At 45.2% G+C, this 27680-nt stretch overlaps 2 protein-coding genes across 3 annotated transcripts; one reads left to right on the top strand and one right to left on the bottom strand.

Moving 5' to 3' along the window:
• Positions 1-825: 825 nt before the first annotated feature.
• On the top strand, positions 826-5142 carry LOC114249681 (transmembrane protein 138). The gene is made up of 4 exons (XM_028183337.2): positions 826-1046; positions 2967-3039; positions 3556-3727; positions 4717-5142. Exons 1-4 carry the CDS (start codon positions 919-921, stop codon positions 4821-4823), a joined length of 480 nt encoding a protein of 159 aa, XP_028039138.1. The 5' UTR covers positions 826-918; the 3' UTR covers positions 4824-5142.
• On the bottom strand, positions 5138-27420 carry Ltn1 (E3 ubiquitin-protein ligase listerin). 2 transcript variants are annotated; one of them, XM_089729859.1, is made up of 25 exons: positions 27209-27420; positions 25361-25558; positions 24731-24862; positions 23356-23490; positions 22778-22890; positions 21652-21837; positions 21104-21275; positions 20632-20698; positions 20448-20565; positions 19262-20054; positions 18736-18883; positions 18396-18592; positions 18161-18303; positions 17481-17946; positions 17111-17392; positions 16604-16884; positions 16350-16533; positions 15317-15542; positions 14866-15099; positions 14660-14798; positions 14499-14528; positions 14352-14468; positions 9389-9749; positions 5390-5737; positions 5138-5312 (listed from the first exon to the last, which is right to left on the bottom strand). In XM_089729859.1, exons 1-25 carry the CDS (start codon positions 27248-27250, stop codon positions 5253-5255), a joined length of 5172 nt encoding a protein of 1723 aa, XP_089585985.1. In that variant the 5' UTR covers positions 27251-27420; the 3' UTR covers positions 5138-5252. The 2 variants fall into 2 exon arrangements, with proteins under 2 accessions (XP_089585985.1, XP_028039136.2); XM_028183335.2 differs by having other exon boundaries at positions 14352-14528.
• Between the last annotated feature and the right edge of the window lie 260 nt (positions 27421-27680).

Genomic DNA, 27680 nt, shown 5'->3' on the forward strand with positions numbered 1-27680 from the left:
TTTAAACGTTTACAATTTAAATTTAAATGATTTTTCATAAGCATAGAGTGAAAATCTCACAAAATGTTTTCAGTAAAATTCAATATAAGTGTGTTTGAAAAGGACCTTTATTTATAGGAACTTATTTATCTTCTATTTATTATTACAAATCATTATTTATTCATATTATTTAGAAAAACGTGACATGTTAAAATTATAACAAAGCAACAAAGCTATAACTTCAGTAAAATTAAAATAATTACAATGGTTAATCAGACCATTCCATGATCCAGTATCCAAATCTAATTGCTCTGATAATGATGCAATACGATCCATGAGTGATGAGATATCGTTAGTAGGTGGTGGAGTACGAAAAACGGTAGCTTCAATATTAAATGAGGATTCAGCGGTGGGTGATGGAAGATGATTGGTAGGTAGGTCGACTGAGTATGTCGATTTTATGTTTGAAGGACCAGGAATAGGTGATAAAGAACGAGTAATAAGAAAATTAGTCACCATGGAAGCTTCTAGTAGATTTCGAAGGGCTTTTTGTGCATGTTCTTGACACAGTCTTCGGTTTATTTTTAACTTTTACCCGGATTGCTTATCTATAACTAATTTATTAATTTATTTTTATTTATTAATTATCTATGGTATTTGAGGCTTGTTATTTATGCTTTAATCAAAGAATTGTAAAATAGTTTCATATTTATTTGGACCTACTCCAATACCGCACAACTGTAGAATAATTTTTTTTTTGGCCTGGACCTTTAGGCCAATCTGTAGAATAGCCAAGCTTTCGATAACATAGACAACAGGTGTTGCAACAACCAATACGGACATTTAAAATATTGATTCGTGACGTCATTGCCGTGTGAGTGCTTTATTGCGGTCGATTTGAGTTATAATATTTACGTTCGCATATGACATTCGAATAAAATGAAGCTTTCTACGCCAAAATACACGATATGTATAATTATTCAGTTTATTTTCATGTTTTGCGACTTAATATTTAATTGTGTGAGTTTATTTCCGAGAACTAAGGATGCACTTCTTGTATTATTCATGTAAGTATGCAGTACTAAGGGTGTATTGTTATCAGCTCAGCAAGATCCTTATTTTACATAGTAATTAATGTGCAGTTCTGTGTATCTCTAGCATTCTCGAACTCTTGCAATTTCTTCTCGATCGTCGTATGCCAGTACCTAGTATCAGCCTTTTTCTTAAGAAATACTTATATGCTGATGATAAGTTGTGTTGCGAGAAGGTACTACTTACTTAAGCACGTTCTTCTCATGTCTAAGCGACGTAGTCGACCTTTTCGACTTTAAGGGTTGTCTGTATGGTGTGTATGCCTTTCATAATTATTATGAACTAGCTGACCCGGCAGACTTCGTAGTGCCTCAATCGATAAATAAAAGACCTAAGCTTTTGTACAAAATAAATTTAAAAAAACGAAAGGAATCCGTCCGACGGGGGACAAAGGAAAAACAAAATTATTATTTTTATTTAATTCCGAGCATTTTCAAATTTATTTACCTTTTAAACCTTCTCTGGACTTCCACAAATCATTCAAGACCAAAATTAGCCAAATCGGTAAGGCAGTTCTCGAGTTTTAGCGAGACTAACGAACAGCAATTCATTTTTATAAATATAGATAGGTAATAAGTACAAAGAATCAGAGAGACCGCGTAGAGATCAAGACAGAGGGAAGAGTTCATATAGAGAGCATAATGAAGGAGGGCTTGGTGAAAGTACAAATTAAATCTTCAAGTTAAATAATGATGCCAATGTGTAAGCAGGGTGACAGGGTGAAATGGAAACAACAATAACAACATGTTATTCAAGGTTATTTATGTATGTAACTGAAGCTATTCTGTCGGTCTCTACCACTGCTGTGATCTTCGGAATTGTGAGGACTGAATTTGAAGCCGCAAAAATTACGTAATTACGCAAAATACAATTTTAACTTTACTAGGGAGTCTTCTGAGTTCACAAGGGTGGGTCCTACCATCTTTTTTATTTTTTATTTTTTCCGGGCCGGGGGCCGAACCTCCTACGAGGTCCCCGCGCCTAGGGGGCGCGCGGGGTATGTGGGACACAACGATCTGCAGGTGTTGAGAGCAGACCGCGGGCCCAAGGAGTTTTAGGGCCCACCCACTAAACAACCCCCCTGCACTCTTCGCCCAAGCGTCCGATCCCCTCCGAGGTCAGAACCCGGATGAGATGGTGGATTACCGCGGTCAACATTACAACCAGACAGCGCGGGTCACCCCAAGGACGCCCAGCCGACGGAGCCTTCGAGGCGAATCGAAGGCTCTGAAACGTCGGCCGTCTCAGCATGGCAGCCCGTCAGGCCACCCAGACGGTGCCGCTGGTGTCCCAGAATACCTCGCTGGACCAGAACCAGCCTGCCGGGTCGGGACGCGATACACCGCCAACCGGTCGCTCTTTCGTGTCTCCTTGGCAGCGCGCTAGAATGCTGGTAGCGCGCCGCGCGGCCTCTACCCCCTCAGGTCGCACCTTGACCTTCACCGGGGGAAGCCGCCATCTACAGGGGCCGGGACGTACGGGCGTATTCCCTCCTCCGGGACCCGACTCGACGGCGACGGATCGGTGCGGAAAGGGATGATCTCTCCCTCTCTCGCTCCGCCGCTTCCTTCTGCGATATGGTGGACTCACAGAAGTCGAGCATCGCGGGTCCTACCGCCCTGCCCATTTCTGCAACGAAGCATTAAAGCGTTCCGATTTCAAGGGTAGGACATTTATACTCTACAATTGAGACTTAGATCTCATTTCTTAAGGTAGATGGCAGCATTAACGTTGTAATGTCTATGAACTCTGGCAACCACTTAACACCTACCTGGTAGGCTGCGAGCTCGTTCACGTTCGTAACTAGTGATAAAAAAATGGAGCAAAATATACTCTAATTCAATATTTGAACTATGATTGAACCAGTTTTATAGAGGATAAAAACTTTGTTCTAGATTTCAGGACCTGTTCTTGGTCCTATCTATAACAGCGATGCTGATGACGTTCTTCTCCACCTATCTATTTCAAGTGAGTGCACTTTCCGCTACACTCGACCGTTTAAGGTTTTATTTTATTTCGACGGACACGGTAGTGCAGTAGCTAGCCTCCCTGGCTGTTGCGCTGAGGGTCGTGGGTTGGATTCCCGCATAGGGCAATTTGCTCTTTGTCCGAGTGGTCAGTATCTTTATATGTATATAAGTATGTATGTATGTCAGTCTCGCGTACCTACAACACAGGAAATCCTAATTTGGGGCCGGACGACTGTGCGTGATTTGTTTCAGTTATTTATTATATTTAGTGTTGTAGTTTGCAATTTAAATATCTTAGTTACAACTTCAATAAGCTAAGTCTCATTCTAAGCGAGCCTATTTTGAACTCGACGTAGCTAAACGAACGACTTGTGAGCCCGCACGGACGGGTTCCGTCGCCCCGCCTATTTCTGCCGCGGCGCACCTCCACACTGGACATTCGGGTTGTGGTTCCCCATTCATCTCTCTCCACAAATATGTGCATGAGCTCCGACCGGCACGTCATTGACCGTAGGCTGGTCTGGTAGAGGTGCTGGTGCGCAAGTTCCGCGCGGCGGGCGCGGTGTGCGCGGCGTACGCGGCGGCCAGCGTGCTGCTGCACGCGGTGTGGCTGCAGCAGCAGTGGCACGAGCCGGGCTCGGCCTCGAGACCAGCGGTCATATTCCTGTTCTTGGTCCAGAGATGCTGTGAGTATTGCTTTTATTTTTCATCTGGTGTTACGCTGTCTTACGCTGTGATGCGGTAACGCGTAATCTATATATATAAATAAAATTGGAGTGCCTGTTTGTAATATTTAAATAGCCTCTTTTTACTACATGCATATGAATATATATACGGTACATACACCAAAATAACATTTTTAACATTTTTTACAATTTTTGTCTGTCTGTCTTTTTGTTCCGGCTAATCTCTGGAACGGCTGGACCGATTTTGACGGGACTTTCACTGATAGGTAGCTGATGATATAAGGATGATATAAGTAACTTAGGCTACTTTTTTTAGACTAGCTTCGCCATGCAGCGTCACCCGCAGTTTGTCGTACCGCGCGCAACATGGCGGGACTCGCCTATCAATAATAAAATCTAATGTCACCGAAGCCAACCGAGGGCGGGTCGCTAGTCTTAGAATATATTTTTTTTTTTTTTTTTATTGCTTATATGGATGGACAAGTCACAGCCCACCTGGTGTTAAGTGGTTACTGGAGCCCATAGACATCTACAACGTAAATGCGCCACCCACCTCGAGATATAAGTTCTAAGGTCTCAGTATAGTTACAACGGCTACCCCACCCTTCGAACCGAAACGCATTACTGCTTCACGGCGGAAATAGGCGGGGTGGTGGTACCTACCCGTGCGGACTCACAAGAGGTCCTACCACCAGTGATTACGCAAATTATAATTTTGCGGGTTTGGTTTTTATTACACGATGTTATTCCTTCACCGTGGAAGTCAGTCGTGAACATTTGTTGAGTACGTATTTAATTAGAAAGATTGGTACCCGCCTGCGGGATTCGAACACCGGTGCATCGCTTCAACACGAATGCACCAGACGTCTTATCCTTTAGGCCACGACGACTTCAAGAATATGATGCTTTATCGCAGTGTCGGCGCGGTCTGCTTCTGGCTTGTAGTTTTAATCGTTTTTTTGTCGATATCGTATTTTTGTCGATTCCAGTGTCCCCCTGGTACTACTTCTTCTACAAACGAGCAGCTCTGCGCGTTAGTGATCCTCGCTTCTATGAAGACATAGAATGGATAAGTCATCAGTTACAGCAACATTGATGACGTTCACCTCGGTATTATATTATACTAGCGCCGTAGTTGCTGCCCTGCTGCGGGGGTGCACCCCCCCGCCGCCACCCCCGGTCCTCCGCCACCCGGGGCCGGTCAACGATGGCGATCTCGGGAACACGTCGTAGCGTAATATTATATTATAAATGAGTAAATGTAATGAAATAAATGTAAATTACTTAATATAAGTTTATATCAACTTTGTTTCGTGTCAATGTTAGGTATATTTTGATGCGTATTTAGTGCAAAACCTTGTAAAGGAAACATGCATTCATAAATAAGTTAAAAAACATAAACGAGTTGAATAACATTTCCAGGATTATTTTATTTACACACAACAATGATTTTGACACAGTGACGTCATAATTTAAAATAAAACAGTCAGATGGTAGGGCGCAGGGCGAGCTGGCCGGGGGGCCGCTAGAAGGACGTCCTGCACAGCGGACAGTTGGACTTGTTGCTCGTCGAGAACCACTTGCGCTGCAAGTAGACAAGTCGACCTGCTGTAGCGGAGCCGCGCGCGGGACCGCAGCGTCCGGCGCCGGCTCCGCACTCACCAGACACTCCTTGTGGAACTTGTTCTTGCACTGGCGGCACGCGGCGCGGGGCAGCGTGCCGGCCGCGGGCTGCAGGCGGCAGTAGCAGATGTAGCACACGGCGGCCCGCTGCACGCGCGAGCCCGCCGCGCGCGTCCACTGCCGCAGCGCGCTCAGCACCGTGCCGTCCTGGTAGGCCAGGTACACGGAGATCCAGTGCGTGTTGGCGCCGGGCGAGCCGGGGGGCGGCGGGGTGACGCGGGGGGCGCCCACGGGGTGGTCGCGCGCCAGCTGCACGCGCAGCTCCACGCCGCGCCCCTCCACGCGGTACACGCACGACACTTCCTGAGACGACCACAGCACTTGGATCTACAACAACACGCCGCTCTTAGCCCCGCGCACTGAGACATGAATTTTCGGAGCTTTCAAACCTCTTATAAAATATCTCTACAGCCCCACTATTACTTCCCCTAATTGGCTGATTCAATCATCAACAAGGACACTGAGAGGTTATTTCGTGTCATACAGCTTCAGCAATGTTACATAATGTTTGTTCCCTATAACCTATCTTCAGTATTTAGCAACAACGACATAGAGACGATCTTCCACCGAGCGAGTGACACAGCTCGGCGGGCCGCGTGCGAGCGATGTCGCTCGGAGCTTGTGTACCTGTAAGCTTATCTAGTAGGAGTGGGTGATATAAATCGTATCTAGATTCAATATCTATATATCGCAGCAATATCGTTGAATCCGATATCGCCCCGCACGAAATCTATATATCGATATCAGCCGATACACGATATTGCTCGATGTGATGCGCATCGGCATATCGTACCGATTCGTGAATCGAAATCTATGTATCGATATCAGCCGATACACGATATTGCTCGATGTGATGCGCATCGGCATATCGTACCGATTCGTGAATCGAAATCTATGTATCGATATCAGCCGATACACGATATTGCTCGATGTGATGCGCATCGGCATATCGTACCGATTCGTGTATCAGCAATATTCGTTTGGTTCGTATCGAATCGGCCAGAGTGAGTGAGCGCACGATAGGGATATCATGTGATGAATGAAACAGAAACAGGCATTATCCATACAATTGTAAACCTTGTATTTAAGTCCATATGTCTGTAGATTATTCTTAGCGTATCAGCAGGATACAATTTAGGAAAGAAGTTTCAACTTTCGACCCTAACTTGAATGCAGTATAGCCTATTTGCATCGTTGAATTTAATTTCACGCGCTTTGACCTTGAACTAGAATTTTTGGACAAGTGTTTATAAATACTTAAAAAAATTTTTGTTTGATTTTTAAAGTACACATTTTTCTATTTTTAGTTGAATCCAAATAATTGAGTTTATTTCTTGTGTTTGTGTTAAACTTTTGAAATCTACACTCTTTTAGTATATTTTGTAATTTTAAATTAAGACAAAATACTAAAAACTGAAAATAATGTAGCCAGTCCTAGGCCTGATAAAAGCATGAAGGAAAGTTTTTTTGATATTTTTATTTTCATGTTCTTTTTATTACTTTAAAATCATATTATAAATTGATATCAGAAAACCAACCGTATAACGTTGACTTAAATCTATATCTACTACGATATTATATCAGCGTATCGTTTCAAATCTCAAATATCATGAATCGAGAAAATCTACTAGCATCCATCAATATATAGATTCAGAAAATATATAGATTCAATATCCGATATTGATACTCGATATATAGATACGATTCGATACGCGGCAAAACCGATATTACCCACTCCTATTATCTAGAAAGCGTGGTCAGTGTGATTCCGGCGCCCGTCTAACGTCTTGTGTTCTAGGATTGTTACCCGCCAGTAGGGTAAACAGGGAGATAAGCGTATATTACATTGCTGTGTGCGATTTGTCGCCGATAATTATTCATTTTCATTTATTCCTTTACACTAATATGTACCAGTCAAGATAATAAGAGTTAAAAATATATTTGGTTTGTTTTTTATTGGAACGAAGTTCCTTACGGCAGGCTTGGAGGAAATAGGGATTTTACTGCGCGACCGAACTGAAAAAAATGTGAGTCTAAAACCGTGAGAAAAACATAACGGCAGTGCTATAGTGGTATACACAAGCGAATATTATATAATTACTTTCTCTTTCTCCCTCTTTCTTTCTGTTCTCTCATCCCTTCTCTTTCAGGTCCCACTCCGCCTCGCCAATGCATAGTGTATAGTATACGCATGAAGTCACGTACAGACAACGCGCAAGCGCACTAACAACAATCCAAAAGTATCGACAGCGAGATATGGTATAGTCCCCGGCACGTAACTTCGCAAGAGTCGTTAGATGCGCACAAGTCGTTTTTTAGGTCTCTTTGGTTGTCAAGCGGGATGCAGGGAAACCGTGCTACGACCGTTACTACGACGGTGCTACGACCAAATAAATACCAATGACCATAATATAGTCGATTCAGTCACTAAGCGTTTTATTATTTACGCCAGTGACCACAGCGACTCTTCCAGCGACGAGAGTTATGTCGAGGATGAGGAGCCAACTCCTTCCATCAGCTTAGGTGCTACTATAAATTTAATGCAAGGGGTAGCACTATTAGAAAATGACAGTAGACGGCGACACATAAATTTTAATATTAAGTAAACCGTCCGTATTTTATTTATAACACCTAATAATACACTTCACGAATTACTCTCATTTCTTTAAATTTCTTCTAGACACACATGCTTAAAAAATTTTGAAGTTATACTTCTTTAGGCGCGTTATAAAAATTGATGAGAGTGAGATTTTACGATGCGCGCGCACCGTGACACAAAATTAACAGAATGAAGTTGCCCACTAAATCGCTCATTACAATACGACCGACGTAACTTGGCGAGTCTGAAAATAGTCGCAGGTGAACTTTCAGAACCGTACTGAGAATGACCGAATTTATACGATGTCAAGAAAAGGAATGTCTAATATGCGTGTTTGAGGATGTTGTTTAACCGATTTTTTTCAAATTGATTAAAAAAAAAAAAAAAATGACATAAATTTAATAAAAATAAAGTATAACTTCTTACGCGCGTACATAAGTACACGCACCCTTTTTTTTTTGCTTAGATGTGTGGACGAACTCACAGCCCACCTGGTGATAAGTGGTTACTGGAGCCTATAGACATTTGCAACGTAAATGCCCAAACACCTTGAGACATAAGTTCTAAGGTCTCAGTATAGTACAACGGCTGCCCCGCCCTTCAAACCGAAACACATTACTACTTCAGGGCAGAAATAGGCAGGTACCACCACCTACCCGCGCGGACTCACAAGAGGTTCTACCACCAGTAAACACGATGTTATTCCTTCACCGTGGAAGTCAATCGTGAACATTTGTTGAGTACGTATTTCATTAGAAAAATTGGTACCCGCCTGCGAGATTCGAACACCGGTTAATGTATGTTGTTAAATGATATCGTTGAGGGCTTTGACATAAGCAGTTTTCGACGCGATCGGTGTTTTTGAGAATGTAATCAAACAGAATGAAAGCAACCTTATTACTTATTAAATAAAGTATATTTATGCGAGTTATTTTTTAGAATCAATTGCTAATGCGACTGCTGCATTAGCAATTGAGTCTAGCATAGCACTTCATAGCAGTCTGAATTGAAGGCGCTTTTAAAAACTGCCAAGCAAGAGAAAATTACAAAATTCTTAACCATTGACTAAGCTTTAAGAGAATTAATCAAAATGTTCAAAAACTTCAATTATATTGATTTTTATATATATAATGTGTTTTTTTTGTCACCCAGGAACGTATTCCCAATAATCCCATATAAATTACCATTCTGTACTCTGTATTCGCGGCGTATTTATGAAGCATATACCCCGCGAATAAAGAGCTTTTACTGTATTCGATGGAACTTCGTTCCTACCTGGTATCCCGTGACACCCCTTCTCTCTTTTATTAATTCAATGAGACGTCGTTACCATTCCCCGACAGAGATGGCTCAAACGTTCAAAACATGGGTTGTAGTACCTGTGCGTTTTCGATTTCGTTGGCCCGTTCGTGCACCGCGAGCAGCTGGTCCCGCACGGCGAGCGGCGTGACGTAGGCGGCCAGCACGGCGTCGAACAGGCGCGCGGCGCGCTGCGGGGCCGCACTGCGCCACGCCCGCGCCGCGCCGCAGCCCGCGCCGCACACCGCCGCGCGCACGCACGCGCACGCCAGCCGCGCCAGCTCGTCGGCGGGCGGGCGGCGCAGCGAGCGCGGCGCCGTGCCGTGGAAGTGCGCGGCGTACTGCGGCGGCAGCGGCTTGTTGCCCAGCGCGTGCGCCAGCAGCTCCTCCGGCAGCAGCCGCAGACTGCCCTCCAGCAGGGGGACGCCGTACTCCTTGTCTCTGTTCTCGTCAACAATACTTTATGTGGAGACGTCTATCCGCATCTGTCCGTTCCATTAACATTATTTACGCTCAGGTTCGAAGACGGTAACCGCTCCGACGGGCCCGCGTGCCCCGGGGCCGCTTAGATCGTTCAAATGACGACTATTGATGTTCTCAAACGTCCCAAGATATTTTTACGTTCCTCTAAATGTGACCAGTATATTCCATAATCCGAACTCGAACCAAAGAATTATAAAACTTATTTAAATGTTTCTTAATTTAGTTTTAGTGTTTATATATTTTTATAAGATATAACCATTATTAAGATACTAGCTGACCCGGCAGACTTCGTAGTGCCTCAATCGATAAATAAAAGACCTAAACTTTTGTATAAAATAAACTTAAACAAACAAAAGGAATCCGTCCGACGGGGAACACATCAAAGAAAAAACAAAATTGTTATTTTTATTTAACTCCGAGCATTTTCATATTCTATTCATACCTTTTAAACCTTCTCTGGATTTCCACAAATAATTTAAGACCAAAATTAGCCAAATCGGTCCAGCCGTTCTCGAGTTTTAGCGAGACTAACGAACAGCAATTCATTTTTATATATATATAGATAACCATCTATTACATTTATTGCCGCACGTAACACCAATCGCTAGCGCCGTAACGTCGCCACGCTATATAACAATATGTATATGTATAATCTGTGAGTGCCGTGTGGCGACGCGTCGCCATGCGCAGGCGACTGTTTCTTAATATTAATGTTTTATTTTCCATTATGCCACATGAATTTTCTGTCGTAAACTACCCTTTTAGGCATCTATATTTGTACAAAATAATATTAACATGTCACATCTGCCAGCCTTTCTGTGATGTCTTACTTTTTTTTTAGTATAGTAGAATTATTTTGTCTGTGCAGTTTGGGTCATAAAAAATCGGAGCTGTGAAGCGAATATTTCGCTCTCTCTTCCACTCACGTGCCTTATAGAAGGGCATAGTGATGCGCATTATTGTTTTCGATAAGCGTTATCGATAGTGTATGTTCGACTTTCCGAGGGATGATTATTAAAATAAACTTGGATTAGAAAAACTTGTATATTAAAGTAAAAAATCAATAATCTAGGATACAGTGTCACTTATGACAAGGGTATCATGACAACGGATTTGCGTATTACAGCGCTCTCTAGTGACGGTTTTAGGAGTTGGAAAAAACAGGGTGAACATTCCGCCCACTATGAACTACAAAAGTTCATAGCCAACAATGAGGCCATCAAATTTTACATGTACAATTAACATCTCCATGAAACCGTAACATCTTAACCTAATAGTAATCAATAAAGAACTGCTCAACATGAACTAAATATAAATTACACATTAAAGAAACCATAATAACGACAAAGTTCAATCAAGGGTTGCTTTTAAACAGTTCGTACTTACTTACAACTAAACAATAACAAAATACTTAATAGCTGATGCATCCAAAGATACATTTAAGTTACATACATTGCATGAAATATCTACAGTTATTCAGGTAAGTAATGTTAAAAAGCGATAGGCAAAATGCAAAGTTTGGAGACTGGTCTTACAATTTTAGATTTCTTACATTTGATAGTACCCTTGTGACATTATCTGGAAGTCAGTATGCTCTGGTACGACCTTGACCATTCGATACATCTTAACTATGTCCGCTGCGAAACATATAGGATAAGTACGCCATTTCATAATTATGTGTCGTAACTCTGGTTGAAGCCTTGGACCTACCAATAAATCATTGTTCAATGACTTGCCGCTGGTACCCTTACACGAAGCGTCGAAAACAACGCCGACCTTCGTTGTACTTTTGTCCTCGCGAACAACCAACTGCATGATGAGGTAGATAAACGCATCCTGGCTTAGCAGCTTCTTGTTTGTCATTAATTACTTCTATATGATTCATAGCCAGGTGGCTACATTTATTACCTTGGATTATTCTTGCTTCAAGAATGGATTATTTTCAAGTTTCTTCTTGAGCAAGTGGATTGTTGTCGCGAAAAGGAAGACCTACAACATAACGACCCAAACTGTCCCTAGTTGTAGTGGATTCAAAGTATCTTTCACAGGATTCTTCTTCCTTGGATAAAAGTGGATGATGGTAGTCAGTTTCAATCTCCCAGAACTGACGCAGCAAATCATTGATTGAGTTGTCATGGGTATGTGCGCTAATAATGTAAGGAGTATCCCCACTAACTTAAACTCGTCCCGACAGGATACATCCCAGCTGTGTATTTTGAGCTGTCAAGGTTCCAGGTGGATTTCTCAATATGCCTTCTGACAAAACCTGACCATACACATCAGCGCCCAGTAGAAGATCTATATTGCTTGGTGTACCATATCCTGGATCAGCCATCTGCAATTGCAACAATACCGGCCAATCCTGAAATTGAATTTGCTGTGAAGGAAGAGTGGATGTTAGGCAGTTTAAAACATAGGCTTGAACGGGATAGCTAAAAGAGTTATATGTGGACTGTACTTTAAATTGAACCATATGTTTTACTGAAATACTAGATTTTTCTCCTCCTAAACCAGATATGGTACTTAGAACTGGCAACCTTCAAAGCTGCAAAAGTTGAACTGCGTGTTCACTAATAAACGAGGCTTGAGAGCCCTGATCCAACAATGCCCTAAGTGTGTGATACATACCCTTGTTGGATACATAAACTAATGCGCTAGCTAACATTACTTGACTACTTGATCTCATTTCACTGTTAGAAAAATGGCTGACAACACGCTCCACGTGATCCGCTGCCTGCGGTTCTTGTGCTGGCTCCCGCTGTTGATTAGTGGGCTGACTAGGACCCGCCAGGGTCGGATTGTGAGTGCCGCCTTCCTGGTGCAGCAGCGAGTGATGACGTTGGCCACAGCACCGACAAGCCGTGCGTCGTTTGCACTGTGTTACCGAATGGTTAGCTCCGAAGCAATTGAAACACAGTTTTCTCTTCTGGATGAAGTCCCGGCGATTCCCGATGGCTTCTTGTACAAATTTCTTGCATTGATAAAGCAAGTGATGTCCCGAACAGAATGGGCAGGATACAGACGTCGTCACGCTGAACACCTTCGGTTTATCCGCTGCATCTTTGCCTCTAAACTCTCTTCTTTGGTTTGGTTCTAAAAACTCGAGTGCTCGATATCTTGATTCCAGGAATGATTGGAACTCGCTTAGTGTAGGCAATCGATCAGCCTGTTCGCTTAGTTTTTGTTCCCATTGTTTCTTGGATTCATTATCCAATTTTATTGTGATGAGATATATAATCAAGATGTCCCATGTCGATACAGGTATACCAAGGTTAGATAAAGCGTGCAAGCAATCATTTGTCGTATCGAATATTTGTTTGACACCGTTGGATGACTCTGAAGATAAAGCCCTTTTTCCCAACCAGCCTGGCCAGAATGCAGTTCGCGATGTAACGTTTGTTATTGTACCTTTTGTTTAATAGCTATAATCGTTACTTTCGCATCCCAATATAACATTCTGGTGATTTTCTTCAAACTTTAACCAATGTTGTTCCGATAATTGCAATCTCGTTTCGATATATTCCCTTGTTATTCTAGACGCAGGTGACTTTTTGAAATTAACCTGTGCCTTAAATATCTTATTTTGAACATCGGTTTGCAATTTAATATAACTTTCCGGGCCCATTCTTCACATTCACTAGTACTTAGCAACGAAATAGTTTCGTGTTAATTACGGTTTGTAACGTTCTTTTGCACTTAAAATTGTTGTTTATCATTAGTTGTTTTCTTATCCGGCTCGAAGGACCATGTTCGACTTTCCGAGGGATGATTATTAAAATAAACTTGGATTAGAAAAACTTGTATATTAAAGTAAAAAATCAATAATCTAGGATACAGTGTCACTTATGACAAGGGTAACAACGGATTTGCGTATTACAGCGCTCTCTAGTGACGGTTTTAGGAGTTGGAAAAAACAGGGTGAACAGTGTATTTAGTTTTATCGTTTTGTGGGTTAGTGATAAAAATGAAAGTAAAAATCACTAATCGAACACTTACACCACATATTGCCGCAGCAAGTTAACGAGAACGGCAGAACGACACTTTGTAACTTTGCGGGATCTATTTTCATTTCAGTTAAAATTTTAACATATTGTTGACACGTGCAAATATTATTTTGAATAAACTCTGCCGTTATGGTACAAAACAAAGGAGTAGCCGTTGTGTCACTAAAGAAATACAGAGAGCGAATGCATAAAAACACATTTCTTTTCGACATATGTACTATAATTTGCAGGTAAGTACAACCAATGACTCGTAAAATAACAATGTCTCACCACCCTTCGTATACCACCCCGCCGCCGTGTACCTGCCTTTGATGACTCATTTGTTTTTATCGACTATGGCGTTGCGCCCGCGCAACATGCTCACCGCTCTAGTCGGGCTATGTTTTATGAACCAAACCGCACCGACAAAATAATTCTACTATAGCATTTATATTATTTTCTTTGTGTGTGTAGTTTCTTTGTGTGTTAAAAAGGTGAAATAAATCATAATAATTATTTTACATCTTTCCTTAACCTCAGCATGGCTGAGCGCGGTGCGGGGGGCAGGGGTACTGACTTGTATATGTGGATGTAGTAATGCTTCAGGTCTCCCTTGGCGACGCGGCACTGTCGGTGCAGGCTGTCGGCCATCAGCAGCCAGCCCAAGCACGCGCCGCGCTCCCGCGCCGACATGCCCGCCGCGCCGCACACCGCCGCGCCGCACCCCGCCGCGCCGCACACCGCCTCGCCCACCCTGCGGGAGGGGGAGCGTGACGTCACACCACGACCTGACCGAGCCCGACCAATCTATGTGTGGTGCGAGCGCGAGCCGGGCGCCGGCGGGGCTGGGGGCGCCCGGCTCGCGGGCACGCGCGCGGCTCCTACGTGTATGGTGCGAGCGCGGTCTCCACCGCGTCCGTCAGCTGCACGAAGTCCTCGTGGAAGTACTCCAACGAGAGCTGCGGCCGCTCGTGCTGCTCCTTCTCCTCGTCGGAGGACTCGCTCCACATGGACAGCTTGCCGACTGCAACACGCACTCGGTTAGTGGGGGGCGCGGGGTGGGTCGGCGCCGGCACAGCTGCGTCGCTTACCGTCCTCCAGCACCAGCGGCTCGACGAGCAGCTCCAGCACGCAGGCGGCCAGGTGCTGGTGCGCGCGGTGCGGGCCCGCTAGCCCGCCGCAGCACGCGCGCACTAGCCGGCTCAGCGCGAACGTGTTCACCTGCTGCTCCTTGGGCAACAGGTTCCAATCCATGTGTTTGGTGCAGAGCATGAGCTCCTCGACGGTGGACACGTGAGTGGACTTGACCGGTGCGTGGTGGGAGTCTGCGGTGGAACCAAACGATACATTCATATGTTGGCGCAAACGTGATATCTTTTTTTTAACTTCGCGTTTACTATTTTAGTTCACTTTAATATAGTAACGAATTAATTTGCGTAGTAAGATGATGCTTCATTAATCAAAATTTTTAAACTGATAGTTTCAAAGTACGATAACTTTATTAGAGTAGCACTCATATATAATTATTAGGGGAGCACTCACCCAGCACGTGCGTCAGCAGCGCGAAGAGGTTGGCGTGCAGGTCCGGCGCGAACACGTCCCGCCACTCCGCCGCGCGCGCCGCCCCCGCCCCCGCCTCCGCCACTTCGTCCCCCGTTACGCCTCCCGCCGTGTCCCCCACCACGCCCCCCGCCGCGTCCTCCTGCGCGTCCACCGCCCTCGCCGCCGCGACGTACAGCCGCAACACGGCCCGCGCCAGCAGCGCGTACTGCGCACACCGAACTTGGGATCTTACATATTCCCATATACAGAGTGTCCCGCAAACGGTATTTCAACGAGAAAATTCTACATATTGGTCGATTAGAACTACAATTCGACGAAACGAAATGTTTCCAAGTGAATAGTTTCGGGATAAAGTGCACTTGAACATATTGAACAAATTTGTCTTCTGGCGTCCCTTTGTCAATTATGTTTAATGTTATACAAGGTGCCGTAGTACTCGTAGGATTCGTAGTAACACATCGACAGAAGCGCATGGGCACCGGTCATACGAGTTGAGCGCAAGCAGGCAGTGGTGATATTGCAATTGTTGAGCCTTTGGCTCTTTCGCATCTTTTTCTGGGTCGGTGTCACCAAAGTTAATACTTGAATCACTTTAAAGTAACAATGAAGCATTTCCACTACAAAGTAGTCCCAAGTTTCGGCCCTTCGGCAGTCGGTCATATTAAACAGCTTCTTTTCGCCGTACTAAGGTTTGTGAGCCGTATTCCTTGGTAATAAGGTTGCATATTACGTCGCATTAATTACTTGGAAAGAGTTGAACAAATTTGCTATTGTCTATCTCGATGCGGCGCGTCCAACTGATCATTCGGCGGCGACACGGGTAGGGCACCACACGTTGTTTACATCTAGACGTGGCGTGTACTGTAGGCACAGCCGCTGCGTTGCGGATCCAAATACTCTTTGTGGAACACTCTATATATAAATGAATTCTCAGATTGCCGAGAATGCTAGTCAAATATTAATCACAAGAATGATTTGAGACCTCTTTCCGCGGAGAGTTCGACCGGCGTACCTTGGTGGAGCCCCAGTGCGCCTTGGAGAGCTGCAGCGAGGAGAGCACCGAGCAGAGCGTGATGCAGAGGAAGTCCCAGACGGCGGCGGAGGCGGCCCGGCCGCGCCCCACGAGCTGTGCCCGCAGACACTCGCACACGGCCGCGTTACTCAGCACGTGCGCCCAACTCGCCGACCGGATGTCCCTGGATAGCATACCGAAGTGAAGATATAAAGTGATTGTATTGGCGTCGGTTGCAGAGGCGTGCGCGCTACCTGTCGTAGAGCATGACGTGGTTGTGCCGGTAGTACAGGTCGATGATGACGTCGAGGCGGCAACCGGAGTCGCAGCGCGCCAGGTCCTGCAGGAAGCGCGCGTCCAGCACGCCCGGCTCGTCGCCGTGAGCCGCGTACACGCTGCGCACCATCACCAGGTACAGCACGCGCGCCCAGCCCTCCGCGCCCGCGCCCGCCGCCCCCGCGCCCTCCGCCCCCGCGCCCTCACCCGCCACCCCCGCGCCCTCGCCCGCCGCGCCCTCGCGCCCGCGCAGGCTCGCCTGGGGACGGGGGCTCCAATGAGTATTTTGCACATTGAAAACAACCAATGGAACATTTCAATTTATTTCGTCAGTTGTTTTCAGGTCTGTGGTTTTTTAGGGGCCATCGGTAAAACTCACTTTGACATTCAATACTATTGTTAAATGAGACCTAAATGTACTTGAATTAAAAATGTTTGGAATGAATTAGAGTGAATGTTTGCGTGTCGGCTCGCCGCTCACGAACCTGCAGACTGTGGAAGTACCCGTTCCCCGTTACGATTTCCGCCATCTTCTCGAGATCCAGGTTCGACGTGTCGAAAGGATTCTCCGCCTCCAGGTCGTCGGGGTCTACGTTGAGCTCGAAGTATCTCCGAGCCTTGGCCCAGTAGTACCCGCAGGCGGCGGCCCGCTGCGCCAGGCCGGCCAGCACGCGGCGCCGGGCCGGGCGCTCCGTGCCGCGGACCGTGGACAGCACCACGGCGTCCGTTGTGCGTCTGGCCGCGCCCACTATCTCGTGCAGGGGCGACTGTTATATCATTATTATCGAGTTGATAACGCCATTATTGTTTACTAACAAGAAAATGTGTAATTGAACAGAGTCGATGTTCACTCACGAACGCATAGGCCTCGTCCAGCGTGCACAGCACCATGTGGTCGTGCAGCAGCTGGCAGAACTCGAGCAGGAAGTAGTCGTCCCGGAGCAGCAAGGAGCCCCAGCGCTGCGCGTCGCCGCTCTCGTCCTCCGTCTCGCGCAGCAAAATAGCTTTCAGGTACAGCGAGCGAAAAACGCACTTATTCACATAAACCGTAAGGTCGCTCTCGTCCGGCTCGGTCGCTTCGCCGTCGGCCTCGTCGATGATCGTCTTCATGTGGGGGTCGTCCCTGAAGGGGCAGTTGAAGTTGCCCTGGATGCAGTCGTGTCGCACGGCGCACGTGCGGGCCGCGCCCCCCGCGCCCCCCAGCAGCGCCCGCGAGAACTCCGTGACGTCACGCAGCTCCGGCGGCGACGCGTCCTTGCTCAGCACGAGCGGGCACAGCGAGGTGATGCTCTCGACCCGCCCCGCCTCCAGGGGTCGGATTCTGAAAGGAACAAACGTCAGCCGGCACTCCGCGACCCTGCATGTCATATAGCAACATAAAGATTAAGCCGATAAAAGGTATGACGATGCGTCCCAAAAGTAAATAGAATAAACAACAACAATATATAATTGTCGTTTTGAGCAAATTTACGGAAGGAACAAAACATCGATGCAGGGCCGGGGGGCGCCACCGGACGCGGGGCGGAGCGACTTACTCTGTGAACAGCGTGTCTATGATGTAGTCATTGATTTCTTTATAGATTATTTTCCTTGCAGCAGGAACCAGCGCACCGATCCCGTCTTGCCTGGAAGAACGGACTTCGTGCCACGTGTCCGCCGACAGTCTGCCGTCTCCAAGCTACAACCAACCCTCAGAGTTATTGGAGCCCGCGGGCAGCACGCTTCGCTGCTCGGACGGAGGTAGAGCGACCCGGCGCGGGACGTACGCACCGGCACAAGAACGTTCAGATGGAACAGGTTGACGAGCAGCCGCGAAAAGTTCTGATCGTGGTAGTCCTGGGGCAAGGTGGTGGCCAGCTGAGCGCCCATCCTGCTGCGGAGCTCCAGCTCGGGAGAGTCGGGGTCGGCGAGGGTCTTGTTGATCACGTCAATGATTTCGGAGACTGCTTCTTTGCTGATTAGTATTTCTGAAAAATAATTTGGAATCATTCGTGCCTGTATTTTAACTTCTTAATAAAGTTTTGTTATTATTCTTAAAAAGTATAATCTCCTAAAAATTATATTGGGTCTATGGGGGTGCGGGGGAGGGGCGGGGATTTGCTACCCTTACCGTGCGCGAGGCACGCCGTCAACAAGTGCGGCGCGCGGAGCAGGGCGGGGGTGCGGGCGGGGGAGCGGAGGAAGCGGGCGGCGCTGGTGCTGCACCACGCGGCGGCGGCGCTGTACTCGATGCACCACTCCTCGCAGTCACCCGTCAGCTGTGACAATTCATCATTACCACACACCGAACTAATCGCCTCCTTCAATGAACTCAGTGCTTTCCTTGCAAATGGAACAAATGGACAGATAAATACACCAGAGTTCGTTACATAACGCTGAACGTGTCTGTTGGTCGTAGTTTGGAAGAGTATCGCGGAATCCGGTCACGACTTAGTAGGTAGGGATCTCATACACAACAGGGGAGCTTCTCCAGGATGAAAATTCTGTCCATGGATTAGGAAACCACAATATGCACATTTGGATGTCCCGGGACAATCTTATACAAGCTATCTAAATCCTTCGTCGTGACGTGTGTTATTATGTTTAGTTAAGAAGTATGGGGGCGAGCAATATATAGAGCGGAGGACGCACGCGACCTGGTCGAAGGAGTCGAACACTCGGTCCCGCTCGGGCGCGTCCATGTGGGGCAGCAGGCGGAAGGCGAGCAGCAGCGCGGCGCGGGAGGCGTGCAGGCGCGGCCGCAGCAGCGCGCGGTACAGCGCGGCCGCGCCCGCCGCCCGCACGCCGCCCTCCCACTCCTGCAGCAGGGTCGCGAGCGCCGCCAGCACCGCGTCGCAGTGAGAGCTGCTGCCCACGAGCTCGAAGTACCGCGCCACCAGCCTCTGCACGGCGTCGTCCAGGTCGCGCCGGAACCGGAGCGCGGCGGCCGGGTCGGGCGCGGGACTCCACTCCGGGGTGGCGGGCTCCGGCGCGACCCCGTCACGGTCCATTTCGAACTTGATGCTTCGCTGCTTTTTGGGTTCATTTAGTAGCGACGTCTTCAGAGTCTGGACGAGCAGCACGTGGCCGGCCGTCGCGCTGGCGGTGTCGGAGGTGTTATCGGACAACGTTTCGATTTGACTCAAAAGCGTGAAGTTCACGTTTTGCCAGAAATTCCGTATAAGCTGGTCGTATTTGTCTTCAGACTGCTGGTGCCAAAATTTAACGCAAGCAGCCATATTGCTGGCCGAACATTTGATGAGTTCGTGCATGAGGAGCTGTTCGCTGCGCGGCGCCAGCACGTGCCGCAGCCACGCGCGGTGCACCGCCGTGACCACCTCGAGCACGAAGTCGTCGTCCTGCCGCGCCAGGTGGCGCAGACCCTCAGCCAGGCCGCTCAACCAGGACTGCCTCTCGCTCTTCGAACTTAATATGTTTTTCTTTTCTAGCCTGTCAACCGACAACTGTGTTAACGTGCGGTGTGCGTGTGCGCGCTCGTGCCGGCCCGGGCGGGGCGGGGGGGGGCTGCGTGCGACGTTGCCTGTTGTCTCTCGATAAATACTACGACGAGCGACTGGTTGATCGAATGTCAAGCTCCGGTTTAGTATTAAAGATTAAAGAAACACTGGTTTCTACAATTCTACTATTCTATTGAACTATAACTTCTGCCGCATATTTCTAGGGTTCATCGGCGGCCAAGCTCCGAGCGTGGCGCGGTCGACACCTCGGGGCGCTCATTGCATGTACTTAATTCTAACCGAATGTAAAAAGCATTTTTGTTTCGTCTGTATCAGTTCCCTTATTGTACCTACTTAATAATAAGATGTATTTCCATGAACTGACCCCACAAAGATGGCGTCGAAGAATTGCTCGTAGAAGTGTTTGGTGAGCAGGTCCCGCGGCAGGCGCGGCAGCAGCGGCAGCAGCACGGCGCGCAGCAGGCCGGCGTCGCCGCGCCCCCCTGCGGCACGCACGCATTGCAACACGCACTCCAGCCCACGCGCTAGCCTCTTTACTTTATACTTACCGTTTTCTAATAACTCGAGCATTCTTTTAAGCAGCAATTCCTTGTTCTCCAAATGTTCACACCAGTCCTACAACAGAACAATCTCATTTACAACTGGTATCGAGTCCGGGTGTATCCCTGCTGTTCATATCTTTACTCTGAATTTTCCGAACTACATGCTTAAACCACTGAAAGGGCATTAATTTAGTATTTAGATGCTTTTTTTATTTGGCAAGCGGAGCCGCGGATAGCAGGCGGGAGGGTTTTTTTTTAGTTTAAATATTGCTTAAATGGGTGGACGAGTTCACAGCCCACCACCCACCTGGAGATATAGGTTCTAAGGTCTCAAGTATAGTTACAACGGCCGCCCTACCTTTAAATCCGAAACGAATTATTGCTTCACGGCAGAAATAGGCGGGGTGGTGGTACTGGTGGTACCTACCCGTGCGGACCCACAAGAGGTCCTACCACCAGTAATAAACATAATACGTACCTGCACGCTGTGCGTGTAGAGCAGCAGACAGGCCCACAGCGGCGCCACCACCAGCAGCTCGGTGTCCTGGGTCCTTTCGAGCAGGACGCGCAGGGTGTGGGCGCCGAACTGGTCGCCGAACATAGAGTGGAACCGCTGCACGAGGCGCCCCACCGCGCCCGCCCAGCCCGCGCTGCGGACCGCACACCACTTTACTAACATCATCGTTTCATTGGAGCATGTCTCGTGTCGGATTTCGTTGTGCCCTTCTTCAACTGAGATTCGAAAAGGGAGAGCAGGCAAGGGTTCTCTCGCGCCACATTTGCTTATTGCTTATATTCAATTACGTTCACATACATTCTGACAGTATTAAAGTAAATCCCAAACATTTATAAAAACTATAACAAGATTTGCAATAAGTCACTTTAATGCTCCAAACAAACAACTCTCAGTGCACCGCGAAGACTGCAGGTGGAGTATTACCGTCCAGTAATTACTTTGTCTATATTTTTATTAGCTTAGTTGAAAGAAGGGTGTGGTGTACCAGATTGCAGTTTGACTGAGGTTACCGTATCCGCGGCGAGGAGTGCGCCGCGAGCTTCCAGAAGGCGGCGGCGTGCAGCAGGGCGGACAGCTGGGCCCACAGCCAGGCGTCGTGCTGGGCGGGCAGCTGCCGGACGAAGTACTCCAGGCCGAGGAGCGAGCTGCTGATGAGGCGGGTCACTTGCTGCTCCTTGTCTTCTGGGCTGTCTGCTCTACAACAAGGTCACCGAGTGTGAGCACTAGGCGTACTGGCCCCGGGGTCGCCGAGAGGAATGTAGATGTTTCTACTACATTTATGTATATTAATTCATAATATTTATTAATTTACATTACACACCTACTCAATATTTAATATTATATCATATTTGTTTACGTATTCTATAACACACTCATACAGTACACAAATACGCCAAGCCACCATACATTCACAACACTACTTAAAATTATATTATTTACAAAAGCATAGTCGGGCGCTAGTGTGCAGCGAAGACCCGTGTATGTACATAGCTACGTGCGTACTGGTCGGAGGTTGATCGACGCCACGCTACGACTGTGTCACTCCTCGACTTACGCGTACTCTCTAGCTTTGTTGCGATCTATTGCTTTTGTCTATTTTCCATTATTGTGTTCGTATCGCTGTGCCTTCTGGTCTCCGTAATTTCTCCTTCTTCTAAATATTGTTATACTGTCCGCAAATTGGGTAATAAACTGTCTACCCTATTACGGACTCGTTAATGTGCCGCCCGGCACTGGTGACCCATTCTACAATCACCAACGACCACTACCAAAAGGAAAGTTATCGTCGCCGCTGCGCCAATAATAGTTTCTCGGCTTGTGCAGAAAAGGAAACTAAACGCTATAATTGTTTAAACGTCTTCTCTCCGTAGACTTCGAGCTAATGTTAGAAGGTGGCGATGACAATGTGATGTCTTGTTGGTCAACTTCTGCATTCATATGTATCGATGCGCGGACATAGCCGAGCGCGGCGCGGCACTTCGAGCAGTAACGTCACCAGCGACAATGATTGTTACTCCCTTTGTAAACTGAACAAATATTATACGTATCATATTACAGTCCACTCTTTTATTTTATAAGACATCACCGGTCTACCCCAGAGCAGTCGAGAACAATGAGCATATAAATATGAATTACTTTTTGGAGATGCTGGCTTCACCGGTGCCGATGAGATTATCGAGGAAATGGGTCATAACTTCTGTCTTACAAAATGCTAAAACTTCCGGTAGCTTGGCATCGGGGAACGTACTCTGAAATTGAGAGAAAATTAATTAGTGGCACTAAAATACACACAAATGTATAATGTGGTAGGTCTGTTGGGTAAAGTAAAACTGATGATGATATCACATTTTTTCTGTCATGTGGTAACTTATTGGCATATTTTAGTATTTTATTCAATACTAGCGACCCGCTCTCGCTTCGCTTTGGAAACATTAAATTTTGTTATTGATAGCCGAGTCCCGCGATGTTACCCGCGGTTATTGTCGTACCGGGGGTGACGCCGCGGGGCGAAGCTAGTCTAAAAAAAGTAGCTTAAGTTACTCCTTATATCATTAGCTACGTATGAGTGAAGTTATACCGTATAAATATTCATATGTATGTAGTAAAAAGCGGTTATTTCTATATTACAAACAGACACTCCAATTTTATTGGAACAACTGATAAGTGTAGGTTGCGCTCAGTTTGTAATCCATAGACATTAGTGGGGGTCGTACAGCGAGCGAGGTCCTGGCGTGCGCCTGCGCCGGGCCGTGCTCGTCGTGCCGCGCCTGCAGCCACGCCGGCACCAGCTGCCGCAGCCGCGGGGCCAGCCGCCGCCCGCACGCGCGCACCACGCTGCTGTGGCATAACTGGAACACAAACAATACAATGTCTTACTTTTGTAGGCAGCGGTTTGGCTCTGCCCCTGGCATTGCTGAAGTCCATGGGCGACAGTAGCCACTCATCATCAGGTGGGCCGCATGCTCGTCTGCCTACAAGGGCAACAAAAAAAAACCTTCCCTTAATCTATATCTTATTATATAAAAAAAAGTCGTGTTAATTACACTATTTATAACTCAAGAACCGCTGAACTGATTTGGCTGAAAATTGGTGGGGAGGTAGCTTAGAACCAGGAGAAGGACATAGGATACTTTTTATCACATTCCCGTCGGACGTGACATAAAATGTGTATAACAAAACGCAACTGACAGCTAAACGTAATGTAGTCTATTATTGTAGAATTTTGAAGTTGACCGGTTGATGTATTTGCTTCAAGTTTCTATTAGCTTTTTGTGCCAAGATAGGTAATTATTAAGAAAGCCATGCCGCGACCAACACGATCACACCTTTCCCGACGAAGCCGTAATGCAACTAAGATTCGAAACATTGCGAGTGAAAGGACTGAAGAAGAACAAGAAAAGATAATAATAATAATAACAACTAAAATACATGGACAATAAAGAATCATTAAAATACTTTCTTTTTTAATTTACATTAATTATCCAAATAAAAAATTGTCCTTGATAAGATCAAGTCTGCTCGTTTATTGCCTCTAAGGCGGAAAAAAGTACGCCGGGTCCGCTAGTTGAGAATAAACGAATGGCCTCAAGAAAGTCGTAATTTCATAGATATGAACTAGTATTACAATTCGTCTATGAGACCTCTGTGGTAGGACCTCTTGAGAATCTGCGCAGATAGGTACCACCACCCTGCCTATTTCTGCCATGAAGCAGTAATGCGTTTCGGTTTGAAGGGTGGAGCAGCCTTTGAAACTATACTTGAGACCTTAGAACTGATATCTCAGCGTGTGTGGCGCATTTACGTTATAGATGTCTATGGGTTCCAGTAACTACTTAACACCAGGTGGGCTGTGAGATCATCCGCCCATATAAGAAGAAAAAAATACCTATTATAGGTAGGGTTATTTATTTGTAATGCTATGTGCCTTTGTGGTGTACTTTAATTTGTGGAGAATGAAAATCCAATGTAAAACCTATACACATTCAGACAGCAAAGCAGACAAGGAAGCACTAGATAATAGCATCTACTTCTTTGCATTATCCACAAGCATTCAGCATTCATCTTGTGTAATTACAATGTACAACACACCTGTGTATACTCTCGCACTTTCCTGTCTGGGTCAATGGCAAGTATTTTATAGAAATGTGCCCAGCTTGGCAGAATTGTGATGACATCATCAACTTTACTATTGTTTATGGTTTCCAACATTTCCTGTAGTCCCTGCAAAAATAACATTCATTTGACTCTAGGCCAGTGCTTCCCAAACTGCACTCTGCGTTCACATCTGCTTATGTACAAACAGGAATCTATAAAAATGAATTCCTCCTAAGACAGGGGGATTAATATCACTAGTGGCTTTTGGTAAAAGCATAATGTGACAATGAAGCAAAAAAGAAAATAAAACTCATCACACCCAAAAATTGATTTCTAGCTAAAGTCAAGAAAACAAAAGTTTAAGACTTGTTAAAAAAACATATAGAAAAAAATAAAAAAGGGGCAACCTCTTACTTCTATCATTTTACTATAAAACACTTTAAAAAAGTTGTCAATTCAATTCAATTTAATAGCCACTTATTCATTAATATATAATAGGCATACAATAATAAAGATACAACCATGACAAAAAAATAAGAATACAGTTGAATGAAGAAATTATGCTGATGTGACTAGAGCTTAACTCTCAGCTTTTCATTCACCATTCAAAAAGTATCTACCTACCTTTGTCTTTGTAATAGGATCCTTTTTGTTCAACTTTTTTATGCATATTTGGAATTCTGGACTAATTTCCTGGTCTATAGTAGCAACTGTAAGTGTTGGAAACAGTGCTGGAAGAACTTTTCCTCCTGCAATGCTCACTAGACCTGATTCCAGCTTGACATTGCTTAGGAGTTCTGCACTGCGCCCACTGCTGGATGGCTGTCAATAATTTCATGTTTTAAAACACCATGTGTGATTTAATATTGTAAAAATCAGATTTAATATTGTAAAAATCAGATTTCATATTCACATTTAAATTTTCAAATTTGTGTTTGTATTTAATCTAGATTTTCTTCATCTTAACTCAATGAGTGAGCATTTTAGTTTTTTTTTCTATTTAAATCACTATACAGTGAAATCTCTAAACTCAAAATCAGTAAAAAAATGCCATTCCCTTCTTCCAAATAGTCCCGAAATACTCAATATACAATAATATCTAGAATTATTTAGACTTTGTATCTCAAACCAAATGTTATATACCTGCATGGGCATTTTGGTACCAACATATTTATGCTGGATAACTTTTATTTCAAAATTCAGACTCTGTCATTAGAAGTTTGTCAAACTTATTGACATATTACTGGTGGTAGGACCTCTTGTAAGTCCACACGGGTAGGTACCACCGCCCTGCCATTTCTGCCATGAAGCAGTAATGTGTTTTGGTTTGAAGGGCGGGGCAGCCGTTGTAACTATACTGAGACCTTAGAACTTATATCTCAAGGTGAGTGGCGCATTTACATTGTAGATGTCTATGGGCTCCAGTAACCACTTAACACCAGGTGGGCTGTGAGCTCGTTCACCCATCTAAGCAATAAAAAAAAACATCTTACTTAAAATTCCCCCAAATTCAAAGAAATAGTTGATTCAAATAAATATGTACCTACAATAAACCTTACACCACATTTTTATTTATTTGTTTTAACTACTTGAAAAATATACTCAAAAAGCCTTAAGTAAAAATTTTAGCAATCAAATACTTCATAATATCTCAAACTGTTTATTAAGTCCAAGCCTAAGTTTTTTTATTTTCCTTTTGGCATTTGAGATATGGAGATGCTATTTTTTACTATTGTTTTCAGCACTAGACTTTCAGCTGCTAGTAATATAAGTACTATCAGCCCACCAAAGTCCACCATTCAACTTAAGCTCCCAAGGTTCCACATAAAATCTGGTCCTACACTATCCAAATCCAACAAATTCCTGCAACCTTGCACAGGTCAAATGTTTACCTCACAGGAGGTCTATCCACACTACATCTTTCAGGACACGGTTGCCAGACAATAGCTTTTAGGCCTCAACGGCCATTTGTTCTTCAAGCGTTCTTCAAGAAACAAAAGATTTGGCAAAACATTGATAGTTAGATATTAGGTAAAGCTTGTATATTTGCCTGCTTTAAGTTTTATGATGCAGTTAGAATTTCATTTGTATATTTACTTTTAACAACTATCTAGTTATTCACAACAAATAAAATTTTGGTAAGATGAATTTTCATCATCATCATTATTTTAAATATCTATTTTTCTAGACAACACTATTATACACTGTACCCTCGAGAATAAGAATGAAGCCACGCAATACCCTCAGTATATTACCTAATAATAACTAAATTGATTGAATAAGAGCCATGTACAGGACATTGCGCATTACTTCATTGAACGTTCGTAACAACTTACAATTCAATGCATTTTCTGCATTAAATTGTCAATTATGAATAAATGAGGGCAGACCCTCCCGAAATAATATTAACGAGATATCATGAACCTCTCGAATAATGTGGAAAATGTTATTTGATTTTATTTTCACACTTACACGGACGTTATTTTTGGTTCTTTGTTTAGAATTACCACCCATTTCTATTGTTTAATAAGTTACGAGCAACGTTTTCTCAAGTTCAAAAAATTTATGAAATACTTGAAAACGTTTAATTTAGCTAATATGTTAAAAGTGACTTTAATTCTTGTACGTATTTATTAGACACATACAATCTTTTCATTTCCAATAGATTTTACCATCACATCAACGTTATGACTTTTGACAGTTTTGACACAACGTTTTTTTTTTTGGTCAGGAGGAAATCGCCGGACTTCCGCCCTCCACTGGGGATAGAGGGCGGGGCATGTCAGAGTCGAACTGACTAAAACCTCCTGTCGCTCAACAACCAACGTCCAAACCTCGCATGAGACAGAACTCATGAAGAGGCAAAGGGGGGAAAGTGAAGCGTTTAGTGCGGAGCACATCTCTCCCATCACCCTCCCCCTCGGGACGCCGGACCGGCGGTCGT

The sequence above is a fragment of the Bombyx mandarina genome, chromosome 09 (genome assembly GCF_030267445.1).
Source record: "Bombyx mandarina strain Sakado chromosome 09, ASM3026744v2".
NCBI classification, from domain to species: Eukaryota; Metazoa; Arthropoda; class Insecta; order Lepidoptera; family Bombycidae; genus Bombyx; species Bombyx mandarina.